The 24,122-nt window shown below is 42.9% G+C and overlaps 1 protein-coding gene across 2 annotated transcripts; it reads left to right on the top strand.

Annotated features, from left to right (window-relative positions):
* The first annotated feature begins 204 nt into the window (after positions 1 to 204).
* Positions 205 to 22,967, top strand: LINS1 (lines homolog 1). 2 transcript variants are annotated; one of them, XM_037053741.1, is made up of 7 exons: positions 205 to 1,076; positions 16,134 to 16,601; positions 16,711 to 16,800; positions 17,618 to 17,759; positions 18,180 to 18,770; positions 20,129 to 20,300; positions 22,083 to 22,967. In XM_037053741.1, the coding sequence occupies exons 2-7, from the start codon at positions 16,218 to 16,220 to the stop codon at positions 22,963 to 22,965; spliced, it is 2,262 nt and encodes a 753-aa protein (XP_036909636.1). In that variant the 5' UTR covers positions 205 to 1,076; positions 16,134 to 16,217; the 3' UTR covers positions 22,966 to 22,967. The 2 variants fall into 2 exon arrangements, with proteins under 2 accessions (XP_036909636.1, XP_036909637.1); XM_037053742.1 differs by having other exon boundaries at positions 216 to 295.
* The last annotated feature ends 1,155 nt before the right edge of the window (positions 22,968 to 24,122 follow it).

The following is a 24,122-nucleotide window of genomic DNA, read 5'->3' as shown; positions in this document are numbered from 1 at the left end:
CGCCTGTTCATTCGCGACAGTTAAAGGAGGCGTGCCGATCGAAGCTGGGACCCGTCTCCGATTGGCCTCGCTCACTTTCCTCTCAGCTTCCCCGCGGCGCCTTCCAATGCCCCGCCCCTAGCGGAGGGACTCAAAGCGGTTGCTAAGAGACACTGTACGCAAATGGAGCCTCTGCGCATGCGGAAGGAGGGGCCAGCTTATACTTTCTGTGAACTACGGTGGCCTGGAGGGGGACGGTGTTCGCTGGAATGGCGATGTGACGGTAAGGGTCCTTGAGTGAGGAGGTCTCTGACAGGTAACGGGGATCGGCCGCTGAGCTCGGCGGCAGGGGAACCGTGTTTGCGGCAGACCAAGAGGTTGGCCTAAGGATTTAAGGCTGAGGAAGCGGCAGTCCCGGGAAGCGAAGAGAGGGGCGCCTTTTCCCACCGCCCCTCGGGGCTTTTCAGTCTGGAGCGTCGGGTCCTGGGCTCGTCTCTGGCCTTTACGCCCCGTTAACTACCAGGTAGAGCACAGCTCGCCGAGCCCTGAGGAGAGGACTGTCTTTGGAACGGCGGTGACTCTTCAGCTGCTTTTCCCCATGAGGATAGCGACCTTCACGGATCGCTGTGAATGAAGGGGGAAAGAAAAGAGAAAACGTGCGAGGTGGACGTGCGTATTAAGTGCATTTATTCATTTAAGCAACTGTTCACTGGCCGGGCACTGTTCACGCCGTCAGAGAAACAACGGTGACTTAGAGATGCACATTCTTGGGCCGTTGGAGCTTTCGCTTTTAACAGGGAAAACACAGAGACAGAGAAACACAAAATTAACATTCGGATATATTATGTAAAGGAAATCCAGCAGAATAATGTCATCGAGTGTGTCTGGGACGAGATGGCTATTTTAGACAGGTAGTCGGGAAAGCTCTCTGACGAAGTGACGTTTCCGCAGCGATCTGAATGTGGAGGATCCGGCCACGCCAACATCTGGGGGGCAGAATTTTGCAGGCAGAGAGAACCAAAGCGCAAAGCCTCTGACGCTGAAATATCCTTTGCTGTTGATCGGAACTGCGAGAAAGGCCAGCGTAGTCAAGCAGAGTGAGTAAGCGGGACAATGCGGTAATGAGGTTGGGGGTGTGGGACATGCTGCAGATCTCGCAGGACCTTTTATTGTATCTTATTTATGTTTTGGAAAGATCACTGACAGCTCCAAGGAGAAGACCAGCTGGGAGCCAGGTTACCGCAAATATGGAAGGCTGGACAGAGAGTTGACATTGTTTTAAACGAAGTCACCCAGTACACCAGATATTTGGCTAACACCCATGCCCTAATTAAGATAAATAATTTCAATATATGAACTGCTTCTATGCAATAAAAACATTAAGATGTTGTATGGCAGATGCGGGGGGCACTTCCAGTTTGCCCCAATATTTGCTTTTACATTTTCATTCATTCAGAAATACTCCTGAGCTACTTGTTGGCTTACGTAGGCAAACTGGGCTCAGGCCTGCCCAAGGAAGCTTATAATGCAGCGTGAACCAAACTAGAAAATAGAGGCAATGCAGCAGACAAATACTGCACTATTCGCTGAGGGAGCAATTGGCAGGGACCCCATCCTGGACTTGTGTATACAGACCGCCTCGCAGAAACTAGGGCTTTGCAAGGTGAAGGCTCAGAGTGGAAAGTAGAAAACGGAGTATGATTTAGTCGAAAACAATGGGCTAGGCAAGCTTGGGCGTCCAAGCCGTACACAGTGTTCCTGAAGAACTCGGAGAAAGCCCGGAACTTCTTTGTCCGCCCCTGATGTGTGGAGGCTCCAATGGTCAGTTCTTGAAGGGCTTACACAGCATGGTCACGGGTTTGGACTTGATCCTAAGGAAAAGGGTTTTTAGAAGGGAGTGGGTGTAGGGTAGGCCACAGAACGACCACTTGGCAAGGAATTGGTTGCAGTGGTCCATCGTGGGCGTGGTGGGCCGCGGTAGTGGCGGTGAGGATGGAGGGGAGTGCAGGGAGGAAGGGTCCCGACAGATGTCTAAGTTTCTAGCTGGGGTGACCGGGAGATACAGATGCCCTATGCTGGGATACGGGGACTATGGTGGAAAACAAGCTTAAGGAGCCGTTGGTGAGTTGAGTTGATGCTGAAGGTGCCTGGGGGACCTCCCAAGTGTATCTCTCCAATGGCATTTAGATACCGGAGTGTAGAACCCAGAGGGGAGCTAGACCCTGGCTGTGGATTCTGGACTTGTTAGTGTGGAGGTTTTTGTAACATCCTAATACCGTTCAGGGGTCCGGAAGTGGGATGCCTGGGGTTTGCCCTTGCCCGAAGATTGCTTTGGTTATTCAGGGTTTTTTTTATGGCGCCACAGGAGTTTCAGGGTTGTTTGCTCTGCTTCTGAAAAGCACTGTCACAATTTTGATAGGGATTGCGTTGAATCTGTAAATGACTTTGGGTAGAATGGGCATTTTGATAATATTGGCTCCTCCAGTCGGTGAGCATAAATGTCTTTTCATTTATTTGTGTCTTCCTTAATTTGTTTTCATTGAAATCGTGCTTTACACAGGTCTCTTACATCTTTGGTTAAATTTATTCGCAGGTATTTTTATTCTCTTTGATGCAATCATAAATAAGCAAATACAATTGTTTTCTTCATTTCTCTTTCTGGTATTCATTATTAGTATGTAGAAATGCTAGAGATTTTTGGATATCGAGTTTGTGTCTGGTGACATTACTGACTAGTACTTCTGGCAGTATTTTGGTGGAGTCTTTAGGACTTTCTATGTATAATATGTCATCTGCATGTAGTGACAGTTTTACTTCTCTCCGATTTAGAGGGCTTTTGTTTCTTTTTCTTGCCAGATTGCTCAGGCTACAACTCCTAATACTGTTTTGAGTAGAAGTGGCAAGAGTAGACGTCTTTGTCTTGTTCTTCTTATACAGGAAAAGCTTTCTGGTTTTCCCCATTGGGTATGATGTTGGCAGTGGGCTTGTCGTGTGTGGCCTTCATTGTGTTGGGGTATGTTCCCTCTACACCCACTTCGGTGTGACTGTATCAAAAATGGATGTTGAATTTCGTCAAATGCTTTTTTTCTGCATTTATTAAGGTGATCATATGATTTTTCTCCTTCATTTTGCTAGTGTGGCACATCACGTTGACCAATTCGTAGACGTCGAAACATGTTTTCCGTCCCTGGAGTAAATCCCACTTGATCATGGTGTACGATCCTTTTAATACGTTTTCAAATTTGGTGCTAATGATTTTGTTAAGGATTTTCCTACTCGATGTTCATAATTTTCTTGGGGTGCCCTTGTCTGCGTGTCTGGAATTGGTATCAGGGTAACACTCGCTGACCTTGTAAAATGAGTTTGGAAGTATTTCCTCCTCTTTGGTCGTTTTGGAAGAGTTCACGAGGGATTCGTGTCCATTCCTCTTTAAATGTTTGGCAGGATTCACTTTGAAGGTACCTGGTCCTGGGCTTAATCTGCCTGTTCAGATTTTCTACTTCACAATTCAGTTTTGGTAGGTTATATGTTTCCAGGAATTTATTTCTCTAGGTTGTCCAGTTAGTTGGCATAGAGAATTACATTCAGACTTGAGACAGGAGGAGGAGTGGCAGAGCTTTCCAGGCAGAGGGAACAGCGTTATATCAAGTCCCAGAGCCAGAAAAGCACCTCTCAAGTGACTAAATAAAGCAGTATCAGCATCCTCTTACTGGATTGTATAGGTGTTTTCACTATAAAAGCCCTGTGCTTTCTCAGACCTTTCAGTGTGTGCCACTCTGCCGAGATGGGACAGGTAACTTTATTTTCTCAACTGAAAATCAAATTCTATTTGTCTGTACAGAGTTCAGAATTCAGGGACCAAGTGTGATGTAGGTGGTCGCACTGTCACACTGATGGAGGGTCCTGCCACCGGTGTGGGGTTTTCTTGGGGGGCGGGGCAAGAGGAGGAGAGAAAGGGAATAGAAACGTCTTGTTTTTTATATTGATACACTAGAGGTTTTCCACTAAAAAAACCAAAACACGCCAAACTGTGTGGCATTACTGTGATCGAGTATAAACCTAATGCTCTCAGACTCCTAACCTGTCAGAGCCGGTAGATTGGTCAGTGATGATCAAAGCAGGGTCCCTGGTCCAGTTGCTGAGCATTCTTTGGACCTACTGGATCAGAATCGCTGAGGCTGGGCTCGGCTCCCGTGTTCTAACAAGCCTCCCAGGGGATTCAGAAGCTAGAGCTGGAGACCCACTGGTCTAGATCATCTCCGAGATTTGTTTTCTGGAACTAACACTCTCTGAGGGTAATGTCCCCCATCTGCACCATGCAAAAAAGTTTGCCCTGGGAGTGGTCAGTGTAACGGCACTGTCTGGAAAAGTTTCATAGGGTTCTTTTCTGGTGATCAAGTTTATATTACATACTGCCATCCCTCTATTATTCGAGGCTTCTGAGAGCAAGACTACTGTAGTACTTGTCTAACACCAATACAGGTTCGTCATGAGTTTATCCAGCAGGCGACTAGGATGGCCCTAGAGGAGCTGTCAAGTTCAGATGAGTGTGACCTCTGGCTTTTGCCCTGCTTCCCATCTCCAAGACTGCGCCCTGCTCCCCTGCTCCTGCTCGGAGGCCCCACACCTGTTAGCAGGTGCTTACTACCTTTCTTATCAAGAATCTGGCGTCTTGGCATTATTTCCAATAGCCAAGATATGGAAACAACCTCAGGGTCCATCCATGGATGAATGAATAAAGAAACAAAAAAACCCCAAGCTCATAGATACAGAATAGATTGGTGTTTGTCAGGGTTGGGGACCGGTGGAGTGGAAGCAGATAGGTGAAGGCGGGAAAAGGTACAAACTTAAATAAGTTCTGGGGATGTAACCTACAACATGGTGACTGTGGTCAATATTGTGACCATGCATATTTGAAAGTTTTGGAGAGAACAGATCTTACAAGCTCTCATCACAAGGAAATATTATTTTTGGAATGGTGTATGTCGTCGGACATTACTAGAGTTATTGTGGTGATCATTTATATCTATATGTATTTGAACCCCTGAAACTAATACATGATGTTATAAGTCAGTTATTGCTCAAGATAAAAAAAACAAGAAGAATCTGGTAGCTGGTGTTTTATATTTGTGCCTGTCTTAAGTTGCTGCCCCCTTAACAATGGGGGAGGAGTGTAATTTTTTCCTCTCAAAATCAAACCATGTTCATTTATTTTTTAGATGCAGCCTTATAAATAATTAATAAACACAAAAAAGTAGAAGCAGCCTTACATCATAAATAGAAGTGCAGAGGGAGTAAAAGAAGTGGGCAGAGCAGGCAGGCTGTGGGTCAGTCCCGCCTCGTGCGGACGTGCTTAACAGCGCCAGCTGTGGCATTGGACATACGGGCAGGTGTTCCCTGGGGCTTATTACAGGGACAGTCCCCTGTAGTTGAACCCTGCCATTCCCCTGCCCTGGGGATACTATCAATACGCCCCCTGAATGCAGGAGCCTAAGGCTTCCAGGATTATGTGGTGAAGCCGTTTGACTCAACCCCGGATCTCAGGCTCTTACGAATAGACCAGAAAAGCACGTAACCACTGGCTTCCATCATATATTTTAAATCTCTTATCTATGACTTAATTATCAGGCTTTTCCTTCATGCTAAAATATAATAAAAATCCTGACCTGTATGAGAGTCCTACAGGTAAGAGTTTAATAAAAAGACGATTTACTAGCACTTGGAGGGTGTAAGTACTGTCAGTGCTTTGGCAAGTAACCTGGAAACTAGTTACAATAGAAACAAAAACTATTGGGCCCTGTCCCAGAACTACCGTGTCTGAAATCCCTGGGATGAGGCCCTGCAGATTTCCGGATGGTTCTGAGGCAGCTGGCTTGAGCACCATTGTTTTAAGGAAAAGAGCAGGGCCGGTGTACCCTGGGTCTTGTAACTGCCTCTACCTGCTCTAGGCCCAAAGGTAAATAGAAGGAGGAGTTCCTAAAACTTGAAAGAGCTGCCTCCCATTCCCTCCCCTCCCCCCCCCCCCCCCCCCCCCCCCCCCCCCCCCCGCTCTTCAGGAGCCTCCTGGGCTGGGAGAAAGGTGGGGAGTGTGAGGAGCAGGGCAAAGGGAAGGAGCCCACCACGCGCGGCAGGCTCTTGGGAAGGTATCCCTTCCCTCTCCTTTCTGTAGGGGAGGGAAGCGCATTTGAAATCAAAGATCATCAGCTTTGATGTCCCAGGTGATAGACAAGCATGATGGGAACCTCTGTCCTTTCAGTTTTGGGGCTTAACCCCTCGCATCAGCCTCCCCTAACCTCGGCCCTGATATCCAGGCCTCCCCCACCTCCCTAAACTTCCTGTTGAGATAACCAGGCAGGGAATCAGAGTCCTGGAAGACAGCCCTGTTTAGAGCACCCCAATTTCTTCTGCCTGGAGAATCTCAGCGTCCTCGTCAATGGAGTGGTATAGATTAAAAAGCTACAAAAAAAAAAAAAGAAGAAGAAGAAGAAGCCACAGGCTTTGAAATTAGACTTCCTGGGTTCAAATCCCAACTCTGCCACTGAAGTCGCTCCATAACCTCATCTCTGGGTGCCTTGTCTGTAACGTGGGTCTGATAAGGCAGTGTCCACCTCATGTGGTGGTGGCGAGGCAGTTAAATCACTTGGAATAGCGTCCCATCCGTATCATAGGCACTTGGTGAAATTTAGGAATTACGATTCTTAAGAGTCAACTGTATGTGAAGGTGGTTGGGAAGTACATGCTTTTTATATCAAGACACACAGGGTTCTTTAGTCATAGAATACAAACTTAAAAGTTTATAGTGCTTAAACAGTGTAAGAGAGACTTCAGATTCTATGCTTGTAATGGGTAACCCCTTGGCCCCCTTCACTGTCGTGTGCCAGGAGGAGTTTTCTGAGAAAATTCGGAGAAGCACTCACTTGTCTGAATCAGGCCTCTCCTAATACTTTTTTCCTTCCTGGACCCGACAGCTTTCTCTCTCATTGATCCACTCTAGCTGGCTTCAGAGTTCCCCATCTTGCCAAGCACCCTTTCCCAGACACTTTGTCTTGTCCGAGTCTCTGAAAAACCGGGTGTCTGTGGGGTCACCTTCCTCCATGTCAGGGTGGCAATGCAGCCCGAGGCCACCAACCTTGAAGCTGCCACTTCAGGAAAAAAAAAAGGATGGTGGTTTAAATTCCCCAGTTTTCTCAAAATGTGCCCTTTTCTTTGATGCTATAATCTGTGGTGGTTGTTTTTGCAAAAAACAATGACTAGAAAAAAGTAACCACAGTTCTCAATGCTTAGTGGGCTGCCCACAGACATTTATTTTAATGCGGGTCGTGGGTCGCTTTGGCCAGCATTAATGTTTTAAAAGACGTTGTCATTAGGAGGTTTATGCTGAGTCACAACAGAAGCAGCCTAGCACCTATTTTCTTCGTTTTTGTTACCTGCCTGGCATCATGACCTCTAGTGGAGGCTTGGTTTTCCTCCTTTGCCTATAAAGGGTCGTTTTGAATCTGTATCTTAATTGAAAGTTTCTAACTTTTCAGTTTGATTTCTCCCAACCGTCCTTGGCAAAGACTGTGATGGGAAACAGCTCATTCCCACCCCCCCACCCCCCTGCAAAATGCCTTTGTTTGTTTATCTATTTATTGGCATTTGCTTTTGTGTGTGTGTGCTGAAATGGTTGAATCATTTGAAATGGCCCTTTTTGTGGGTATAAGGTGTTTAAATAACAGCAATTTTATTCTCCTTTAGGGTGAAACTTAAGAGCCTTAGATTTATATGTTCTTAGAATTATTTCACTGCTATAGCATTGAAATAAAAATAATTCCATTTGTGGTGGAAAGTGATGATAAATTCAGAATGTGTTATTTTATAACCTAAAATAGTCTGTTGTCAAAGAGTATTTGACATAAAAATGTCAGTAGTGTATTGGGAAGAAATGTTACTGTTATAAGTAAAATGGGTACAGTAGAGTTAGGCTTTGAAGTGGAATATGAAAACTAATTTCTGACGGGTGGCTGACAAAATAAACAAGACGATTAAAGAGATGATTTTACCTAGGCTGTTGCAACAGGATAATACTCATTACTGGGAAACCTCCCAAAGGAGGAAAAAATGATGGGTTTTATGGAACAAGGGTATCAGTGACGAAGGGTGGCCGTGAGTCCTATCGGGACTATGGCCCTTCCTGAGCAGCCCTGACCTGGGACCCTTGAGCTTGACCATTTCTGATTTCTGGAAGCATGGGATTCAGGTAAAGTTTCACACTGTCCAAGGGAACGAGGTTGCTGGTACTTAGTTACATTTTAAATCATAGCGAATGTACTCTACAGTTTGAAAATGGAAATCAGAGGACACTTAACAAAAGTTTTCTTCGTAACTTTAAATAAAACTCTGTAGGCTTCTTAATATTTATTTCTGCACCAGAGGACTAAACTGGGGCAGCTCTGTCTTCTGGGGGTGATCGGGAACTGAAATTCCTTAGATGCTAACAAGCAAGGGGCAGAAACCAGCAGAGAGGAGGTTTGCAGACCAAAGGCAGGTCTTTGGGCTTTATGGTGTGGGTGGGACCCAGTATAAACGGGGGGTGGAGGGGGCAGCCCTCAGAGGTCTCTTCCAGTGAGGAAGGAGGTTCAGCGTGGGCAGGGCATTCACAAATAAGCCAGGAAACTGGATTTTGTTCAAGGGTAAATGAGGACAACGTCATGACCCACATAAAATGAATGGGTGTCCATCATCTTATTTAACTCATGAATGCATGAAAGAACCAGGCAGATGGCACAACCATTTCTACAGTAAAAGAACCACAATTTTACCTGGAGGAACAGAAGGTTGAAATGTGTTTATAAAAGCAAGCATAGCTGGCTTTTCCCACTGCCAGGACCATGGCCCCTCCTCCAGCCAGCTATTTGCATGTGTATAGACAAGATCATTTGCATTGCTATTGGTCGTAATTTACCAAGGTGTAAAGTAGCTGCTATGGGAGGGAAGAACCTAGCCTCTTGGGACCAGATAATTCCCAGAGGCACTGCCCTTTTATTGAAAGGGTATTTAGTAACCTCTGCTTCTGCCAGAGTCTTCAAGTTTTCCTCGCCCTTCTTACTCTATTGTAACTGCACTCCCTCTGATAATCATCTGTAGCTGATTGCCATTTTCTACAGTTGGAAGCCCTTTCTGACCCTAAACCAGGGGGGTCAAACTCATTGTCACCGGGGGGCCACATCAGCCTCGAGGTTGCCTTCAAAGGGCCAAAATAATTTTAGGAGTATAGAAATGTAACTACTCCATAACTAGGGGCAAGGAGCCCAGCGCTCAACGAGCCACCGGGCCCAATAACACCAGGTGGAAGGCTGGGTTTGGCCCACTGGCCTTCTGTTTGCCACCTGTGCCCTAAATGGTTCTGAGACAACCAGATGTCCACATTTGCATCTGGTTACAAAGGACAGTTTACTCGATTACTTTGGGACAGCAGTTCAGCTCAAGAAGCGTGAGCTTACTGTTTTCAGGCTCCTGAGTTCATTCTGTTACTGGGACCCCAACAGCTGCCAGTGGCTCCATGGTTTCCACCAGCAGCATAAGAAGAATGAAGACTATACTTGACTCCCCCGAAATTACAAGAAGATTGACTCTCAGAAGTTAAGATCCACAACTTGTATGTGAAACCAAAGAAAGATGGGACTAAAGAGCTAAATCCTGGCCAGGCCTTGGGAACTTTCGCTGGCTTAGCAGTCTGACAATATCCTGGAAAGGAGGAGGTGGAAGTGGAGAACAAGATACCTGCAGGAGACTGCACCATTGAATTTCACAGGTATCCTACCACAGAAGTTCACACCATAAACCCAGGGAACCAGAACAGATCAATTTAAGAAGCTGATGCCAACAAGAAGAATATCACAAACATGGGAAGACAAAGAAACAATCCCCAAATGAAAGAAAAGGAGGAAGCCTCAGAAAGAATGTTAGTTGAAATAGAGGCAAGTCAACTATCAGATAGGGAATTCAAAGCAATGGTTATCAGGAAATTCAAAGAGCTTACAACGAGCTACCAGAAACTACAGGGGAGCTACAATGAACTCTCCGCAAACTATACCAACATGAAAAAGGAAATAGAAACCATCAGTAAAGGCCAAGAGGAAATGAAGAATACAATTTCTGAACTGAAGAACATAGTAGATGGTATGAAGAATAGAATCGATATGGCGGAAGATCGCATAAGTGAGATACAAGACAGGATAGAAAGAATCTCCCAGACGGACAAGTAAGGGAAAAGAGAATCAGAAAAAAGGAGAATTTAAGAGAAATGCAAGACAACATGAAACGTAATAATATCCGAATAATAGGAATCCCAGAAGGAGAGGAAGAGGAACAAGGGATAGAAAACCTACTTGAAAGAGTGATAATGGAAAATTTTCCTAAGTTGAGAGATAAAGTCACACGAATCCAGGAATCGCAGAGAGTCCCAATCAGGTGGAACCCAAAGAGGCCTGCTGCAAGACACATCATCATTAAAATGGCAAACCTCCAAGACAAAGAGAAAATCCTAAAGGCAGCAAGGGAGAAAAAGGAAGTAACATACAAGGGGGTCCCAATAAGGTTGGCTACTGACTTCTCAATGGAAACATTTCAAACAAGAAGAGAATGGCAAGAAATACTCCAAGTAATGACAAACAGAGGCCTACAACCAAGGCTTCTGTACCCAGCAAGGCTCTCAATCAAGACAGAAGGCCAAATAAAGAGCTTCCAAGACAAAAGAAGTCTAAAAGAATACGCCTCCACCAAACCAGCTCTACAAGAATTACTAAAAGGGCTGCTTTAAGGAAAGGAAGGAAAATAGAGAGACGGAGAGGAACACAGGTAGATAAATGGCAATGAATAAGTACCTTTCAATAATAACCTTAAATGTAAATGGATTAAATGCACCAATTAAAAGACATAGAATAGCTGAATGGATAAAAAAGCATGACCCACACATATGCTGCTTACAAGAGACCCACCTCAGGTCAAAAGACGACCACAGACTAAAAGTGAAAGGATGGAAACAAATTTTCCAAGCAAATGGACAAGAAAAAAAAGCCGGGGTAGCAATTCTCATATCAGACAAAATAGACTTCAAAAAAAAGGCTATAAAGAGAGACCCAGAAGGTCACTTCATAATACTCAAGGGAAGAATCCACCAAGAAGACATTAACATCATAAATATATATGCACCCAACATAGGAGCACCCAAATATATAAAGAAAATCCTAGAGGACCTCAAGAAAGATATTGACAGCAACACAATTATAGTAGGGGATTTTAACACCCCACTGTCAAAAATGGACAGATCTTCCAAACAAAATATCAACAAAGATATAGCAGCATTAAACGACACTCTAGAAGAAATGGACCTAATTGATATATATAGAGCCATCCATCCCAAAGAAACTAAATACACTTTCTTTTCAAACGCACATGGAACATTTTCAAAGATAGATCACATGATAGGACACAAAACCAGTCTCAACAACTTCAGGAAAATAGAAATCATACCAAGCATCTTCTCTGATCACAAGGGACTGAAATTGGAAACCAACCCCACAGGAAAAAACCCAAAACACCCAAAATCATGGAGACTGAATGGTAGGCTATTGAACAATGAATGGGTCAAGATTGAAATTAGGGAGGAAATCAAAAAACTCCTTGAAACAAATGAAAATGAACTCACCACAACCCAAAATTTATGGGACACAGTGAAGGCAGTCCTGAGAGGGAAGTTCATAGCGATACAGGCTCACCTAAAGAGGATAGAAACATTTCAAACAAACAACCTAACCCAACGCCTGCAAGAACTCGAGGAACAACAACAAAGACAGCCCAGAGCAAGTAGAAGGAAGGAAATAACCAAGATCAAAGCAGAATTAAATGACATAGAGACTAAAAGCACAATTCTAAAGATCAATGAATCCAGGAGTTGGTTTTTTGAAAAGATAAACAAAATAGACAAACCTTTAAGTAGGCTCATTAAGAAAAGAAGAGAGAGGACACAAATAAACACAATCAGAAATGAAAGAGGAGAGATTACAACTGATACCACAGAAATAGAAAGGATTGTAAGAAATTACTATGCGGAACTGTATGCCAAGAAATTTGAAAACCTGGGTGAAATGGACAAATTTCTAGAAAAATATAATCTTCCAAAACTCAATGAAAAAGAAGCAGAAAACCTGAACAGGCCAATAACAGCAAATGAAATTGAAGAAGTAATCAAAAAACTCCCATCACACAAAAGCCCTGGGCCAGATGGTTTCACAGGAGAATTCTACAAAGCTTTTAAGGAAGAGCTAACCCCTATTCTTCACAGACTATTCCAAAAAATCCAAAAGGAGGGAAAACTCCCCAACTCTTTCTATGAAGCCAGCATCACCCTAATCCCAAAGCCAGATAGAGACACAACAAAGAAAGAAAATTACAGACCAATATCACTGATGAACATAGATGCTAAAATCCTCAACAAAATATTGGCAAATCGCATCCAACAATACATCAAAAAGATCATACACCATGACCAAGTGGGATTCATCCCGGGGATGCAAGGATGGTTCAATATACGCAAATCAATAAATGTAATACACGAAATAAACAAAAGCAAAGACAAAAACCACATGGTCATATCAATAGATGCGGAAAAAGCTTTTGATAAGGTACAACACCCATTTATGATAAAGGTACTCAGCAAGGTGGGAATAGAGGGAACATTCCTCAATATAATAAAGGCCATATATGAAAGACCTACAGCCAACATCATACTCAATGGGCAAAAACTAAAAGCTTTTCCACTAAGATCAGGTACAAGACAAGGTTGCCCACTTTCACCACTTCTATTCAATATAGTATTAGAAGTTCTAGCTGCAGCGATCAGACAAGAAAAGGAAATAAAAGGCATCCAAATCGGAAAGGAGGAAACAAAACTGGCATTGTTTGCAGATGACATGATAGTGTACATGGAAAACCCTATAGCCTCTACCAAAAAACTGCTGGAACTAATAAATGAATTTGGCATAACAGCGGGATACAAAGTTAATATCCAGAAATCAAAGGCATTTTTGTATACCAACAATGAAGCAGCAGAAGCAGAAATCAGGAAAAAAATCCCATTCGATATAGCAAAAAGAAAAATAAAATATCTGGGAATAAACCTAACCAAGGAGGTAAAAGACCTGTATGCAGAAAACTACACAACACTGAAGAAAGAAATCAAGGAAGACACAAATAAATGGAAACATATACCGTGTTCATGGATTGGAAGAATTAACATCATCAAAATGTCCATACTACCCAAAGCAATTTACAGATTCAATGCAATACCTATTAAAGTACCAATGGCGTATTTCACAGACATAGAACAAACACTTCAAAAATTTATATGGAACCAGAAAAGACCCCGAATAGCTGCTGCAATTTTGAGAAAGAAGAACAAAGTAGGAGGGATCACAATACCTGATATCAAACTGTATTACAAGGCCACTGTAATCAAAACAGCCTGGTACTGGCACAAAAACAGGCACATAGACCAATGGAATAGAACAGAGAGCCCAGAAATAAACCCAACTCTCTACAGTCAATTAATATTCGACAAAGGGGGCAATAACATAAAATGGAGTAAAGACAGCCTTTTCAACAAATGGTGTTGGGAGAACTGGACAGCTACATGCAAAAAAATGAAACTTGAGCACTAACTTACACCATACACCAAAATAAATTCAAGGTGGATAAAAGACTCAAATATAAGCTGGGAAACCATTAAAGCCCTAGAGGAGAGCAATGGCAGGAAAATCTCAGATATTCCACGCAGCAATATTTTTACTGATATGTCCCTAGAGCAAGGGACATAAAGGAAAGAATAAACAAATGGGATCTCATCAAACTTAAAAGCTTCTGCATAGCTAAGGAAAACAGTATCAAGATAAAAAGAGTAGCAACTGGTTGGGAAAACATATTTGCCAATGATACCTCAGACAAAGGGTTAATCTCCAAAATATACAAAGAACTCACTTGACTCCACTCAAAGAAGACGAGCAATGTTGCATTCACCAACCGCAAGAACAAATGTCGGAGACTTTCAGGGTTCCAAAGATGTTACTTTATTGGCCAAGTTTAACCTGCACAGGGGTGACCTCTCCAAAGTGTCTGGAGACACGGTGCCCGCAAGGGCTGCAAATGAGAGTCGCGCCAAACGCTTACAGGCTTAGGGTTTTAAGGAGGCACGCAAGCAACCTGGATACAGAAGCAGATGTGGCAGTTAGCGGTTGGCTCAGGGGCACAATAGGGTTACTGATTATTGGTGAGTTAACTCGTGCACTGGCTCGTGCTCCTTTACTTGATTGGCCAGTTGAGCTCGTGCACAGGGGCAAAATTTCCCTCACTAGTGACTGTCCAAATGGCTATCTGCCTAACTAACATTGTTGCTCTTACACCACATCCTGAAACACACCCCACTCTTCGGGTGTGTCCCGGAGCCTCTTTGCGTTAGTTAGTAAAACACCTTTTGCTTCCTTACAGGTACGTTCTGACTAGTTCCCCTTTGCCTCAACAGCAACCCAATTAAAAAATGGGCAAAGGACTTGAACAGACACTTCACCAAGGAAGACATACAGAGGATCCAGAGACATATGAAAAGATGCTCAATATCACTAGCTATGAGAGAGATGCAAATTAAAAACACAATGAGATACCACTTAACACCAGTAAGAATGGCTACAATAAGCAAAGAAACAAACAACAAGTGTTGGAGAGGTTGTGGGGAAAAGGGGACTCTAGTTCACTGTTGATGGGATTGCAGACTGGTACAACCACTATGGAAAACAGTATGGAACTTTCTAAGAAAACTAAAAATGAACGTGCCTTTTGACCCAGCAATTCCACTATTAGGAGTGTATCCTAAGAGCCCTGAAACACCAATCCAAAAGAACCTATGCACCCTGATGTTCATAGCAGCACAATTTACAATAGCCAAGAGTTGGAAGCAACCTAGATGCCCATCAGTCAATGACTGGATCAAAAAACTATGGTACATTTACACAATGGAATTCTATGCTGCAGAAAGGAAGAAGGAGCTCCTACCCTTTGCAACATCATGGGTAGAACTGGAAAGCATTATGCTGAGTGAAATAAGCCAGGCGATGAAGACAAATACCATATGATATCACCGTTAACAGGAATCTAAACAACAAAACAAACAAGCAAGCAAAATGTAACCAAAGACACTGAAATACAGAACGTGCTGACAGGGTCCAGAGGGGAGAGGGGAGAGAATCACAGGGGAAAAGGGGATGGACTCACATAAACAAGTATAAAGGACACATGGGACAATAACTAAGGTGGGGGGCGGAAATGGGAGGGAGGTGGGGAGCACTGCCAGGGGTCAGGGCTGGGAATACAAGACAGAAAACTACTTGAACAAGAATTAAATTTAAAAAAAAGTTTTACCAAAAAAACCCCAAAAAACAAGACAGTTTACTCCTGTTTGGATTACTTTGGCTTAACATCTTGTCTTTCCTGGGATGGCATTTTTGTAACTTTTATTTAATGGTTTAAGTGATGACCAAGATCTCTTTGTATTATGTAACTTGCAGTTGGAAATTGATCAGCACTAACCATACAGCTTCCTAACTTGACGTTTCCATGCGTAAGTTAATGGAAGGTGGAGGAGGTTCATGAATTGGAGTTTGCAAGGTGGTTTCCAGCCTGGAGGATTTCACCTTCCAGGGGGCGCACTAGTGTTACCTTAGCGGGCGAAGGACGGGTGCTGCTCCACTTCCCACAGTGCATTGGGGAGCTTCTCCAGCATCGCTACTGGCACTAAGGATGAGAGACCGTGTTAGCCCTTTGAAAATGGTTAGAGGAACACTGTGATAAAATTAAAGGTAATTTTTATGGCCTTAAGTCTGTATGGAAAACATACGTTTTTGTTTTTATGGTCTTAAAACAATGTTCTCATTACCAGCATTCCATTTTAGAAATCAAGCAACCAGCATGACCTTTAATTTAAGAGACTAAATGACTCAGTGGAAACATACCTTTCCCTTATACTAACTACAATGTATGGACTCAGTGGAAACAGATACCTTTCCCTTATACTAACTACAGTGTATGTAACACTTATAATTTTGAAATTACTGTTCCTATTTTAGGTTTCACCGAAGAGACACACCTTACAGATTCATCACATTTCTAAGTTCCATATTTACCATCTGGAATTGTCAAACTTCATCAAAATGGAAGAGTCCTTGGAAATTCTAGAGCAATTATATAAGAAGGTACTTCTTGGAGCTGCACTTGAACGTGACAACCTGGATTACGTCTGTTATCTCCACCCCACGTGGCCAGACCAAGGTAGCCCCACAGCCAGACCCTCAGCGTGCTCACACACCCCTGGTGCCCGGGGCAAGTGCCAGCAGCCCCCCACGAGTTCACGTCCCACCTCCGCAGCTGCCGTGGGTTTGAAGACCGGGGCCTGGGAAACAGCGCTGCTTCAGTTAACTGTGGTCCAAGTGATGGTGACCAGAACCCTGTCTGTTGAGACTGCATTCCACGCCAAGGAGAGATACAGAGAGATCATTAAAATTCTTTTACAGTCCTCTGACTTTGATTCTAAATTAGTAAGCCATTTGTTTTTTACAGATTAAATATTTTTTTAATCTACATTTCTTAAATAACAGTTTTAAAAGCAGCAGCAATAGAAGGTAAATTTGTTTTGTTTTCCTATAGACCTGTATGTTCCAGAGCTCTGATAAACTGTTAGGTCACATGGCTGCAAAGTGCCTTGCGTCACTTCTGTACTTCCGACTGAAAGAAAAGGTCAGTAATCAAACTGTTTCTGTGTCTTTCTAGTTTCTTTAAAATCACTCTTTGGCATTCAATTTTACCCTTCAAATATTTGTATCAATGACAGGTTTGTTAACATAGTAGCCCGTAAATCCACAGAAGTAAAGAATGCGATAATATGATGGTGACTTGTATGGAGGATTAGACTCTTAAATATGTTGTAATTCATTATAAATCAGACTGTTAACCTGAGGTGGGGGGGACAGGGTGTGATTTTAGGTCCGAGGGTCCATAACCTCAAATTGTCAAAGGAGTAGCTAGGGTTCTAATCCCCCATAAAAAACGGGTTAGGAACCTGTGCCGGAGACCGAGACCATTTCTGCAGGTTACTATAAATAAATTCTAAGAATGGTCCTCAGCGTAATGAAAGAAATTACTAAATTGAGCTTTTTTTCTCTTCCTTCTGAATCAGTTAACAAATCTAAGCTGCTACTGACTAAGCTACAAATGCTTTTTCCTTTCTGAAAATAACATTTTTTTCTGAATGCAAAAAGCGTGGTATTTGTGGTAGAAAATTTGGAAAATGAGAAAAATATAAAGAGCAAAATAAAAATTACACATTTCACCACCTAGAGATGACCACTGCTGATATTTTCTTGTTCCCTTTTGGTCCTTTATTTCTATGAAATACTGAATTTTGACTTAAAGAATATTGGGTTATTTTTGTCCTTGTTTTAACAAATATACTTTTTTAAAAGTTGTATAAAGTTGCATTGTATACAGTACATGATTTGTAATCATAAAGAAAATGTTATAACTTAACCACTTTTTAAAATGTTCTCACTTGTAGATAACGTTAAGTAATTTCTGGCTTGCTTTTTGCCAAAAAAATCTTTCTGAATACTCTGAAAACGAGGGAGGAGTGTACTGCCTCTACACCCTTACTGCTGTCCTGAAAGAAATCCTTAAAGGCACATGTTCACAAAAAACAGGTACGGGTTGTATCCCCCATACACAGTCAACATTATCTTGCTCCCAGGGAGAACTGTGTTTATAAGAAAGAGTAAAATTTATTGTACGACGTCTGATCTGTCCTGAAGTGTGAAAAACTGAAGAATCTTGCCCCATATTTTTTGATTTGAGGATACCTTTTTAAAGGAAACAAATGTAAAGCTTTTCATTATTGTATGCCCCTAGCACAATCAGATGTTATGGTTATTTGTAAAGTGAATATTACCTGTGGCCCTTGCCTGTTAATTGTGTATCTTCATTTGTTAACATTAGAAATAAACAATGCAAATCCATTTTATCACTTGTAAAGTGATAACACTGATAACGATGGAAAAGTAAAAGTGTGCTTTAAGAAGGCTGTGTTTTTCCTGTTGTTCATAATTACTATTTTTTAATTGCAGAAATTCTAAAACAGTTCCTGACTCCTTTGGATGCAACGTTTGAAGTCTTTTACAATTCCTTGTTTTCTCAGCATTTTGAAAAGCTCCAAGACCAGTCTAAAATGGTGAACAGCCTGATACACTTCCTGGAGCTGCTTGAACTTCTCATAGCTTCCAGGCTCCACCTGGAGTTGCAGTGCCCCTGCCAGAGGGTCTTCTTCCTGAAGCCAACCTGCGTGCTGCGCGTCGTTGCCTGGCCGGTTCAGGCCTTTGTCAAGCGGAAGCTCATTGTTTTCATTAAGAAGTGCCTCCTGTGCAAAGTGGGCGAAGACCTCTGTCAGGGATCTGTCGCTGCCTCAGTGCCACCAGATGAGCATTTAGACGGGGACTTGTTGGCTCTCGCTGAGGCTGTTCTGCATGCTGTGGATTCGGGTTTGTTGAAGACTTTGTCTGTCTGTGGGAGACCTTCCTGCTTCGGAGGCGGTGACATGCAGCCTGGCTGCGGGTGTCTCCCCGGTCCAGATCACGGGATCCTGAGAGCAGCCAGCTTGCTTATTATTAAATCCTTAGACATCAAGTTTCAAAACTATGTTTCAGCAAAGGATATGAAAGGTAATTCTCCTAACTCTTTTCATAGGCAAGACAATGGGTAATGACTTACTGAAGTAAAATATTTGTAACTATCAAATCTCAGAACTATACCTCCACTAATTTAAGCTCTTGAATATGTATGTAATCCAGGTAATACTTTATCAGATTTTCTTCAAAAAACAAAAGAAAATTAGAATTACCCTAAGAAACCCCGGCTTTGTGGGGGTTAAGCTGAATTTGCATAGCATCATTAATGACTAGGGTTAAAAAAAGGGAGGTGCTGTTAAGTCACTGCAAAGTAAGCAACATGAGTCATCTCATACTTGGATATCTATAGTATTTTCAAATTTCCCTTCATAAAATTGATATATCTACTAATGTGTGGGAAGTTATATTGATGGAGAAAGTGTTGCATATAATTTTCATCTCAGAGTCCAAAGACAGCCGTTTAAAGCATGATAGTCAATTTAGGTGTTTGGGTGTCTTCATTTTCTTTTTTTCATTTGAGAACAATGAAGAGTAAGTATCTCTAAACAAGCAGCACATAGTTTTAGTGGAAGGTTTGGCTTGTAAGCAGTGACTTCCCTGAATTCCTTTGGACATCATTTTGCTGATAGTAACTGTTTATTGGATATGATTCTGTGCAGTTATAATTCACAACACTAGGTGGCGTGTGTTATATAATTCAGAGTTCTAAGTTGCAGTTGAAACTTCCCAAAACCTCTTTGCTTTTTGTGCTTGATAGTAGTACTGTCTTTAAATGTTTTAAATAAACAAAAAAAATTTTTGTTACTTTTAAAGCAAAATTATTTTCGTTCTGTTGCATTGTTGCCACTGGGAACAGACAGCTGTTGTCTACTGCGCATTCTGTTGTCTACTGCGCATTCATTTACATGCTTTTGGCAAGAATTCATGTAAATTTTATTTCTCAAAGATGACTAGTTATTTGGCAATTGTAGCAAACAGACAATCTGCCTGTACGTTTTAACAGTATTCTATGGAGTGAGTCACCTTTTTCCTCTGAAGCTCAGTTTCCTAATTTGCAAAGTTGAGATAATCTCTAACTTGTAGGCATTTGGGAGTGTGAATTTTAATAATGCATTTTTTAAAGATTGTATTTCTTTATTTTTAGAGAGAGGGAAAGGGAGGGAGAAAGAGAGGGAGAGAAACATCAATGTGTGGTTGCCTCTCGCACGCCCAGGCCCACAGCCCAGGCATGTGCCCTGACTGGAATTGAACCGGAGACCCTTTGTTTCACAGGCTGGCACTCAATCCACTGAGCCACACCAGCCAGAGCTAGTGACTATCAATATGTATAAGGTGGGCAAAATATGAATACTCATAAACTGTTGCCTGTGCTTTGAAATTGTTATTTGAAGTTGATTTACAGAGGTTCATGTCGGAGTTGCTGGCCTTCTTAAAGCCTCACCTTGAGCCCTCTGTGCGGTCACAGCATCCGTGTGAGTGGCTGTCCCAGGTCTTCATAGAACAAGACGATGACATGCTGGAGGCTGCCAAAGCGTCCATGGGCATCTTCCTAAAACTGAGCAGGTCAGTATATTTTAAAGTGATTTTACTAACTGCATGCCAGGAAAGCAGACAACATTTTTAATACTGTTGCTGGACCTGTTACTTACTTTCCATCATTAGAAGGGGGGAAAGAAATTCCCTAACAAGCTTGTGGTTTCCTTATAAGTGCCGTTCCTTTCTCTAACTCAGCCCCGCATGAAAATGAGATTGCTCTTGAGTGCTCATTGAAAACTTGGTTGGCTAGGCAGACCCAGGGCAGCAGAACCAGGGACTGGAAAACACGGGCTCTGGTGCGGCCTCACCTCTGCGCTGCCTGTGCGAGCCGGGCCAGTTAGCACCCTTCTCCACATCTTCCTCTTACTGACGTTTGAGGATGGTTTTTGCCTCTCGGGCTATCTTCTCCACACGGAGCTCCTTCGCGGTGACTTTTGCCTTTGTAAAGACGAGTCCAAACCGGTCAGTCATCGAAGGAGCTGTTCAGGGCTTCACTGGAATATACAGTTGAACTGCAGTGGATATCATCTTGAGGCAAATCTCTGAAACCGATTCAGGAGTGATGTCACTGATGGAATTTTATACTGATCATGTTTCTGCTTTATTAAAACATCTGTGCTTGGGGTCCTGTCTTCTCGTGGCAAGTACCTGTAGTTGGTTATGAAGTTAGTAACTGATGACCCTGTACCCGATTTCTGCTTCTGCTTTACTCGAGCCCTGACTTGCTCAAGTCCTTGCTCTATTCCCATTTCTTTCTTGGCCCCAGAGGAAGGGCCTTCTCCCTAATGATCGGCGGTGCGGTTCTGTGCCACCAGCCCTTACTGGTGTTTTGACCCTGCCGGCTGTGGCCGCCTTCAGACTGGGAGTTTTTGGGGCCAGTTTCCGAAAGGGTCTAATCAAGAACACAGAATTCCTGCATGTGATTTGAGGTAGGTTCAGAAACGGTCAAAAACACATTCCATCCGAATGCACATGCCTTTCAGAATAATCTTTGTTGAGCTCAAAGCCGGCTGCTTGCCGCTCAGGAAAGAGGAAACCTCTGACTTAAATTCCCTTTTATGTGAATTTCTAACTTTCTTAACCTTGGTTCATTGTGTCCAGAGAGGCATGTGTGCACGCCATATGTATTTCTTAAGGTAATTGTATTAGTTAAGATTGTTTGGCTGTAAATGATAGGAACCAACACAAAAGTTGGAATTTATAGGCTCTTAATTGGGAATTCTAAAGGGCCAAGTTGGCATCAGGCATAACTGTATATACTGGGATTCAGATCACGCCATTGATTATGACTCTTTCTCTCTCACAGCTCTGAATTCAGCCTCGGGCGGGGCCACTAGCAGCAGTCCCAGGGGATATCTGATTGGCTGTCTGGGTCATAGGTCCATATCAGAACCAATCGTGGTGGTCAGGAGCACAGGGTCCTCTGATTGGTCATCTGGGTCACATGCCCACCGCTGATCAGGAGTGTGGAAGGAAAGGAAGGAGGTTGGGGTGCAGCCCACCTCACCACATGGGGTTAGTGGTGACCTGCAGGAATGAAGAAGTCTGGTTTTGAGGGCCGGGAGACAGAGTGCTTACGTTAGGCACAGAGACTAGAACTACCGAAGCCATGATTTTGTTTATTTTATTGAGTCAGATTTATGTAGAGTTTGTGGAGAAAGAGATGGGTTTGAAGTGATTTTCTTTTAAAATAATGCATAGATTAAAAAGTAATCTGGTAGGTCACTTTATTATAGGTGAATTATATCTGCCAGAACTTATTTTTGTAAAAAGTCATTAATCCGGGGTCTCCCTTATCTTCATTTTCAGAGAATATGAAGCCGCTGAAAGTGTGACCCAAGAAAAAGAACTGTGGTACCATCACACACATCAAAATGGCTATAACCCACACTGTATTTTTTTATTCTTTTTAAAAAATATAGTATTTGATTCTACAGTTCTTCTGGACTTTTTGATTTCATCAGAAACCTGCTTTCTTGAATATTTTGTGAGATACTTAAAATTACTGCTCAAAGACTGGGATGCATTTCTCACCATTTGCAAGGGCTTTGATGTAATAGACTCTAACGAGGGCATGAATATCTGTGGTTTTATGTCCTCACCTGGCCAAGACCGAAGCAGCAACCAAACAGAACTGAGTCTTTTGGCAGCTCTTGGCAGTCACAGGAATGCTCATGCCCGTGACTCCTGGGCTTCTGGTGCTGCTCCTGAACCACGGAAGGTCGTGGGGTCCCCGGAGACCCACGCCACAGTCCAGGCCAGTCGCCTGTCTTCCCCGCAAGCTTCTCAGAGCTTGGTGGACTACGACAGCTCTGATGATTCTGAAGTAGGATCTACAGACCCGTGTTTCGCAAATAGTGAACAGACATCTTCACCCCAGGAAGCAGTGAAGAAAACTCAGAACACGGTTGGAACACTCGGGGAAGAGAGAAAACTTAGTCTGGAGCTTCCATCAAGGCCTGTGTTTCCAAAAGAATCTAATACTCCTTTCTCTGTTGCTGGTGACATAGCCCCAGATAACACTGTCTATGAAGCAGGAATATCTTACAGAACAGTAAAATGCTTTGAGGAGCTCCAAGGTGCCATTTACCGTTTGCAGAAGAAAAATCTTTTCCCGTATAACCCAACAGCGCTTTTGAAGTTGCTGAAACAGATTGAGGCAATATGTAATAAAAGTATGAATGCTTTGTAAAACACTGGCATTTCATTCCCTGGAACTGTTTTTGCCTTGGTGGGATAATAGTAAAAAAGAAAACCTGAAAAAAATGGTTTTCTAAAGTAAGTCTTTCTTTCTTTTTTTTAAAGATTTTATTTATTTATCTTGAGAGGGGAAGGGAAGGAGAGAGGGAGAGAAATATTGATGTATGGTTGCCTCTCGTGCGTCTCCTGCCGGGAACTGGCCTGCAACCCAGGCGTGTGCCCTGACTGGGAATCAAACCGAGATCGTGTGGTTCGCAGGCCCGTGCTCAATCCACTGAGCTACACCAGCCAGGGTGTAAGTCTTTCTTTTTTGCCAATTAGAAAGAAACAGCCTAGTGACTTCAATGATCAGTCACTTGATACAGTTACGCCCCTTGAAATGGTTATTGTATTAGTTTGCTAGGGCTGTGTAACAAATACTGCAAATCCGAGACTTAACAGAAATGGATCATCTCATAGTTCTGGAGGCTACAAGTCCAATGTCAAGGCATGGTGTGGCCATGCTCAAGACCCCAGGGAAGGATCCTCCCTCGCCACTTTGTGGCTGCTGGCGATTGCTGGCAGTCCTGAGTGTCCCTTGACTGATACCCAGGTCAGTCAGATCTCTTCCTCCATTGTCACGTGATGCTCGGAGTCCCTGTGTCTGTCTGTATCCAGTTTCCCTCTTAGAAGGTCACCAGGCATTGGATCAGGGCCCACTGGTTCAGTGTGGCCTCATCTTAATTCGAATTACATCCACAAGTTACCCTTTTCCAAATGAGGCCACACTTACAGGTTCGGGGTGGACATGAATTTGGGGGAATGCTTACCCAGTACAGTTGTTATTTCCTCCAGGCTGTGATATATAAAAATTGTAAATCTTAGCAATCTTTTTAAAAGACATAATTAGCTCTATGTAGATATGTGTGGATGGTCTATGAACAGGGACTAGTCTTGTAAAAAATGTTAACCCCTAGGTAATTTTACTATTTAGAAATCTGAAATATCCTTAATTTTTTAAAATGAACCTTTTGTAGAGGAATATAAGGAAGACAGTCCACTAGACATTAAAGACTGGAAGTCAAAACAGGTTAATACTCATTCAGGCACAAATGGAAAGATCAGAGGATTGATAATTAAAGTAACAAAGAGCCCTGGCTGGTGTGGCTC

This window comes from Sturnira hondurensis, unplaced genomic scaffold (genome assembly GCF_014824575.4).
Source record: "Sturnira hondurensis isolate 20B ecotype Veracruz unplaced genomic scaffold, ASM1482457v3 Scaffold0007865, whole genome shotgun sequence".
NCBI classification, from domain to species: Eukaryota; Metazoa; Chordata; class Mammalia; order Chiroptera; family Phyllostomidae; genus Sturnira; species Sturnira hondurensis.
This window is presented reverse-complemented; position numbering and strand designations above follow the sequence as displayed.